The 7,500-nt window shown below is 36.8% G+C and overlaps 1 protein-coding gene across 2 annotated transcripts in view; it reads right to left on the bottom strand.

Moving 5' to 3' along the window:
- LOC138043677 (dedicator of cytokinesis protein 1-like) overlaps positions 1–7,500 on the bottom strand; it is a 67,704-nt gene that overhangs the window by 45,362 nt on the left and 14,842 nt on the right. For both annotated transcript variants that reach the window (XR_011131309.1, XM_068890062.1), the window contains exons 14-20: positions 5,853–5,928; positions 4,891–4,970; positions 3,192–3,235; positions 2,930–3,011; positions 2,730–2,783; positions 1,294–1,364; positions 297–395 (exon numbers count right to left, since the gene is read on the bottom strand). Coding sequence is in view for 1 of the 2 variants with exons in the window: in XM_068890062.1 (XP_068746163.1) it covers positions 297–395; positions 1,294–1,364; positions 2,730–2,783; positions 2,930–3,011; positions 3,192–3,235; positions 4,891–4,970; positions 5,853–5,928 (506 nt within the window). In the remaining variant the exon portion in view is untranslated. The remainder of the gene's footprint in view (positions 1–296; positions 396–1,293; positions 1,365–2,729; positions 2,784–2,929; positions 3,012–3,191; positions 3,236–4,890; positions 4,971–5,852; positions 5,929–7,500) is intronic.

Genomic DNA, 7,500 nt, shown 5'->3' with positions numbered 1-7,500 from the left:
GAGTTACACCCTACATGGAGCTCACAGAATATTAGAGAACACGGGGCACGTTTTTCAACACATCCCAAAGATCCTAAAATCACAATACAGTGCACCTTTAATGGCTTGAGAAACCGTGTGCTTTTTGGTTTTTGGTAAGGCATCAATCACCAGGATACAGATTCAAAATATTCTTTTAGAGTATTCACTTGCTTTTCAGAATAGAATTGGTGCAAAAAAAAACTTGATCCCAAACGAACACAATGATAATAATAATTATGACTCTAAAAAAAATAACAAGAATGCTTGATTTTAACCTTGATTGTCTCCACCCACTCGGGTTTACCACAATGGTAAAAAATAACCGAGCGATATTCACTGACAAGTTCCTCTCCTGCACCAATGCTGATCACATTCTACAAGAAAGAATAATTATCAAAGGCCAAATAAAAAAAGCATAGAATTCTACAATGTAGATACGGTAATGCCTGAAGTTGAAGTGTCAGTTACACAAATGCCTGTGAGACAAATATTTGAAGGTTGTCATTGTTTCCAAGGATGAAATTAAAGGCTTGTTTTGTGTATATCTGCCGTTTCGAAGTCACTTCTTGTGTACAACCAAACTCGTTTTTGCAAACAGTGTCTACATCACATTGAGGACACTGTTAGATGGGTGGAGGTTTTCTCTAAGTTTCGATATAACACACGCTCTGATTAAGTTTGTTAAAAGAGTGCCTTTGAGAGCACAGATCTACATGGCTGACGCCACTCATGGGATTTGGAAAATAATATTTTCCAAAAGTTTAAGTCGAATGCATGAGGAAATTTAAAAAAAAATTAGCATAAAACAAACAAAGAAGCCTCGCCTATGATCTGTTCTGGGGATCTTCTTGCCATAAATTCAAATGTGGTTCACTCACAAAACACAACACAGCAGAAGTTTGTTAAATACCAGCCACATGCAGTAATCAGCGTGTTTTCCAATTACAAAGCAGATACAAACTGTAGCTCTAGCACTCAAGAAGTACTGAACTACGTCTCATATTTCACTTCTTATGTGCTCAGTCTGCTTCCTGCATGCCTTACAACAAAACAGATCACAGGCGAAGCTTATTTTGTTACCAGTAATTAACTGTAACATGTAGTTGGTGAATCAAATTTCTACACAATTTAAAAAAAAAAACCCTTGCCTGACTTTTCTTAGAGATCAACTAAAATAAAAACATACCCAATGCAAAGATCGTTATATTATTGCTGGATTCATTGTTGTACTGTATATGTAAAACAAGTACGGTAGACCTTTTTCCTGCTTACCTGAAGTACAGTGCCATCCTCCGATACCACTTGCATTGTAACCTCAATGTTTTTATGTGTTGTTTTTTTACCTGTAGAAATAATGAAAACAGTAAGGTGGATGGTAGGTCACAGGGTGAAATGAAGTTTGTTACAGTAAGGATTGCACAGCTGGTTAGTGCGCAGCCTTCTGAGCAATAGGTCCCGAGTTCTTTATCCCTAGTGACCAAACATCCTTGCTCTGACTTATTTCAAATCTGTGTAGCTTCAGCTAGCTTTAAATACCCTTAAAATGGATCACTGATGGAAAGAAAGGGGTAAAATGAGTGCACCGTCGGCTTCCTAGGAGAATACAGGCATGTACCTCTAGAAGGTAAAGGAAGATCCGACGTTAAAGAAGGTGTACAATGTACCCTTACTTTTACATTGACCTTCTCATGCCGCGGCAGGGGAAAATGGGGCAAACAGCTTATTAACTACAAGCAGCAAGGAGGTCACCATGGCAACCCAGCCACAGTCCACCTCCCACGGCACCCTTCAACACATCACTGAAGCCAGTGTGTGGAATGTACACTGTCTGCTTATGCTAAAACATGGGAGGGAGGGAGGGAAAAGTAAGCGAGTAAGCAACAAGGTGACTCAAGCCAAAGCACATGGCAATGCCCCTGCAAAACTCCCTGGAGTCCCCCAAAATATCTCAGGAAAAACCGCTGCATTGGCTTGGTTTTAGCTTTGCCTAAATTATGATTTAGCCTCATGAAAAAGGTGACTTCCCCAAGTAAAGTAGCCAACACTTCTCATCGGCTGTCAGAAAAGGAGAAATCCAAATTATAATGTAGCGCCGTCAATAGCATCTCCAACCTGAAATCACATACTTGTATTTCTCTGTTTAAGGGTGAAAAGCAAGATAAAAAAAACATATCTCAGACACTCTGCCAATGGCCTCACATCCAGGGTTTGGACCTGCTCCACACACATTGGTGGGAGCTCTTACCCGCAGGGGCATCCCTGTTTCCCTCATATTAAAAAAGACTCGTAACTAATTCACACATTGTAGAAGATACAATGTGAAGAACTCTTCGTGATTTTGGAACTATTAATAGAATTTCAAGGAAAATTCCTAGAAGCTGCTGGTTTGTCATGCCAAGGAAACTTTCACTTTAAGTTGTTGTTACATGTAGTTAGGGGTAAGAACAGCAACAATTATATTAACTAAATACAGAAGCCTTACAAATAATTCTTTGTCTCGTAGGTTTTATGTGAAAGGTGACACTGACGTTCAGTGTGATGGGTTGCAATATGACTGACCCATGAAACCTAGCAGATTTTTAGTCGCCAGTTCTCTCCCTCCAAGGATTATTAATAACCAGCTGGAAGCTCATCTGTGTAAGCAAACTGTACTGTGGAATTGGTCACCACAGTTAACACTGTTGTTCCTTTTTTACATGATTAAGTACCTCTTTCAAATTCCCCAGAGTGAAGAGTCAAATAGAGATCATTCCGAAGGTCACCTGTTTCAAAAAGAAAAAATTAAAGTCGTTTTCAATTATTAGCTTTACAGAATTTTTTATTTTTATTTTCAAGAATACCTTGAGTTAAAATGCTTCAAGCCAGAAACCCCCTTCACCAGTATTTTATTGTGAAAGCAAAACCTTGCCTGGCATGATGACTTCCGGAAATCCAAGCTTGCGTGCAATACAGGTTTGCTTTGTCACAAGGAGTGGATGTTCCTCTCGTAGCTAAAATGGATGAAAATTAATATAATACATAATAATAATTATTATAACTGATCATTATTACAGCACACTGGTTCATTTGTCAATTAATTATTACTATAATTTTTGGAAAAATGTGTACAAGTACTTTTTAAAAAGTTTTAAGATTGCCACAACAAAATGATATTAATTTTCTTGCTGTACCTGTTCAACATCACCAGAAAGAAGCTTCAGTGATATGTGAATTCCTGTAGAGAAAGGTAAGAAATTATGTCAACACAAACAGTAGATTTTACTCTTCAATAATATTATAAGGTCCTTGGAACAACAAAACTAAATGTACAATTGTTATGATTATTAAGTGACAACTGCTGACCCTCTCCACCATACACCAGGGAAAAAGTATAAGTTTATCTGACATTTTGGAGTCATCATCGTGCCTTTGGCAAGGTAACGTATGGACACTTAATGTAGAACCTTGCAAATACAGTGTAAAGCCTGTACATGCAATGACAGCAGCCATGGTGCTAATGAAAGGTAGCGACTAGTAATTACCCAATCAGTACGTGCACAATAATGATAAAAATTTCAGTATTAACATGTGCACACACACAGCTGTATACGTCCTTAATAGATGTGTAAAATCAAGTGGCAACATTTCGGAATGACAAACATTAATTTTAAGGATGTCAATTTGAAAATAGTTAAACTAACAAACATCAAAACTCTTACAAAGTACAATTGTGGGACAATTGGCATGACCTCAAGAGGCCACGGAACCTCATTCAAACCCTCTTTTTTTAAATATTATTTGAACTTATTCCCCAATGCTTCGAAAGGAAACTTCCTTTTTGTTTTTGTGGTAGTGCACTGTAAGTGCGCCACACACTTAATGTCGCCCCGTTGTAAGGCTGTAAGTCTGTGGTGACAATAGGCCCGCAGTGCATGCATAACTAACGAACATAAACAAGACTGTTGCAGGCATGCTTGTTTCAACAAAATGAGCCCAAAAATCAGCAAGAATTTTACACTGCTATTTCCAAAACAATGGAATTACCTGGTGATAAAATTAATAACCTTATCTACATGTAGGAGAGTAAATTTTTGAAAGAAACAATGGTCAATGGTCAACCTCAATTAATTTGTGATCTTTCTGTTGATTTTGCACATTTCTTGTCAATCTTTAAAATACTTGCATGTAAAAGAAAAAAAAAACCAAACTAACAATCATTTTGACACAGATGCATCCTTTGTTTCATGAGTAAACATGCAAGGTAACTTCATCACTTTTTGCGATTTTGCGAATTACTTGTGCAGCCAAAAGTACAATAGACAAATTGAACGTAGTGAAAATCTCCAAGATATTTTTCACTGATGGTACATTGTAACTTTTCATATTCTTGGTTCAAAATTTAGGCTGTTTTCATGTCACAAATTTTGTTGCTGATGGCAAAATATTTCATTCTCAATCGACACTTCCTGAAAACTTCCTTCTGCTCTCCCTAAAAATAGGCACGCATTGCGTACGTATGGTAGTGCAGTAACATAACACAGTGCTGAAAGATTGAAGAAAACCACATGTCTTCTCAGGGGGCTATTAATTTTATCTAAGACATCTACCATGGCATTATAATGCTGTATAGTACCAAAGCAATATCATGAATTTACTATTAGAACTACATATTACGCAAAGATAACGTGAATTTCCTGGAGGACAAAACGCAAGTCAGTTGACCATAATACAGCACTGTGTTACTGCACTAACACACGTACGCAATGCGTGCCTATTTTTTATGTTTGCTTTTGATTATCAAAATAATCATTGTTCTTGCTCTTCTATGAAATGAATCCATGGTTAGTGCAATCCCTAACCACCCCACCCACACTGTAATAGAAAACTGACCTTCTCCAGTCTTGCTTCCTTCTGAAGGCTGAGCAATCATTCTCTTTATCCATGTGTCAAATGAATAACTCTCTTGAATTCTGTATAAAAGAAGATGTTTCACATTGTATAGAACTGCCAAGGTTAGAGGATCATGAGCGCATCATAGTGAAGACCTCCACCACTTCTTTTTTTGCCACAATATGAACGATTATATATAATTTATTATTTATAACTCCAAAGCTTGTAAGAAAATCTTACAGTCAAGCTATGTCACACGTGACCAGTACAGTCTGTACATGTAGTTTCGAAATTTGAACTGTATTCAGATCTGCCTGCCAATTTTTAACTTTGCCCTCGAGATTGTGAATTCCTGGGGATACAAATGTATTTTCCTTGATATATCGTAAACAGTTAATGATGAACTTTTGTTTCATTATAAAATAAATGGTGCATGTATGAAAAGGGAAACTACATGTATTTCAAGCATTTGATGAATTACCGTTCAGACATTGTGCATTTTTCATAGGAACTTTCAGAAAAATCTTCAAGATTCCATTCAAATCTCGAAAGCCCCAAAGAGGAATTCAAATGTTGATTTTAGTCTTGTGAATACTGGTCATGCGAGACATAGCTGCTTGACTGCAATTATATCACAAAAGGGGTACACAGTGTAAACCACTGGCATAAAAGTAACATACATGTACTGATCAGTTACAAAATACTGCAAGTACTGCGAAAATACAGTGGTGGATATCGAGTCAATTGTAGCTTCTCTAGAAAGCAGAAATAGGATTAACCCATTCACCCCTAAACCAGCCTAAACCAGCCATTATATAAATTACATGTAGTATTTTACTCTGTCTAATGCCAGACGATTTTACTCATCAATGGGGAACCCCCAGGAGTCAATGGATTAAGTACATTGTATTACTTGGCACTCAAGCAAAATGCGTTGCCCATGGCAACCCTGCTTTACTTACGGAAGAAGCTGGAGAACATGAATCTTGTCCTCATCATACTGAGCAGTTCCATTAAATAAGTCACTGATATTAAATACTGAAAAAACAATTAACATGAAAATAGCGAGGCTGTGAACATTAATTAATGCCAAGAAATTTTCTCTTGCACTCTTATGTTGACATCATTCTACTTGAATTCTTGAGGGTTCCGTAAACTAAACACCTAGAGAACAAAGCAACCATGCAACTACAGGAAATTCGAAAAACATGATATGTACAGTACACCTGCAGTGTGCTGTACATGCACATCACATCTGTGGATAGATCTTAGGGCTTCAATGGTCAGATTAGTAAGTGGGGAAATGAATATTAATACAAGCTATTAATGTTGACGGAAGATGTACATGTATGCTACAACTGCAGTGCATGGTGTTCATCTGCCATTTTCACGTTTTCATTCTTCACCTGACATCCTTGTCTCCCTAAGCCACAGTACAATAATTCTACCTGTATTTGTTACTTTTACAATTTGTTTTCTTCCTATATCTTCCCTTTGTTTTTTTTCCATTTTTTACCTCTTTCTGTTTTTGACACAAAGAAATTTTAATATATGCAAAAAATATGAAAACGAGGAATGATAGTCTGCTAGCAGTCCAGCCCTTCCTCAGTCAGTCAAGCAGCCTGCTTTAGTCATGCAAGCAAGCCAAAGAACCTAGGGGGAATGGGGAGAGAGCAAGAAGAAGGGGATGCAGGCTTCTCTCTCTCTCTCCCTCTCCCCATTCTTCCCTAGGCTTTTCCACTTCCTTGTGTGACTAAAGCCGGCAGTTCAACTGACTTAGAAGCTGGGAGTGCTAGCAGTCTAGAGGAAGGGAGTGGACAGTCACATACAGTCATGTCAATGAGGTCTTAAAAAAAGAGCTATAAAGTTAATATTAATAAATGCCGGTAATTAAATTTGCAATAACAAACACAAATATTATTGTTACAGTAACTGTTATTCACAGTATGTCTGCTAATTTAAAGGGGGTGTGTAAGAGCAGTGAATTTCATTTTGTGTACTTTTGCCAATTACAAAGAGTGGTCCCAACTCAATATGCAACTTAAAATTAACCCAAAACTTACTTTTTTGAAAGAAACAAAAATGAAAGCTTTGGGACAAAAAAAAATGTCTGTCCAGCAAACATGATTTTAGTTACAAAAAACCGACTGAGATGAACAATGAAACACAGCTAGACCAAACAGTTTTCAAAAAGAAGATAAAAATGGATGGCAAATATTATTATTGCAATCAATTTTAAACTTCTCCAATTTTCCCCAACTGTTGCCAGTAACCAGTTGCTGAATTTGGTTAAATTTTGTGGCATAGCCCCTTTAAATCCCAATCTAACATAGCAACATTTTTATGAGTAAATTCTTAGAAATCGATTTTATGATAAAAACTAATGGTAAAAAGTTACAACGTTTCGACCTTCCGGAGGTCATTTTTGAGTGGGAGTTACAATGTACAAATAAATTAGCATAAAAATGTTTGTCACAGTTAAAATTAATAGTTTAAAAAATAGCATGATCACTAAAAAGGCAGTTAAATATGTAACATATTAAAGTGATACAATCTTTGTAAAAAATGGGGGAAATACAGTAATTAGAAGAATAAACAACAATAAGCTTT

The sequence above is a fragment of the Montipora capricornis genome, chromosome 3 (assembly GCF_036669925.1).
Source record: "Montipora capricornis isolate CH-2021 chromosome 3, ASM3666992v2, whole genome shotgun sequence".
Classification (NCBI taxonomy): domain Eukaryota; kingdom Metazoa; phylum Cnidaria; class Anthozoa; order Scleractinia; family Acroporidae; genus Montipora; species Montipora capricornis.
Note: the sequence above shows the minus strand (reverse complement) of the source record. Positions and strands in the feature narration are given on the sequence as shown.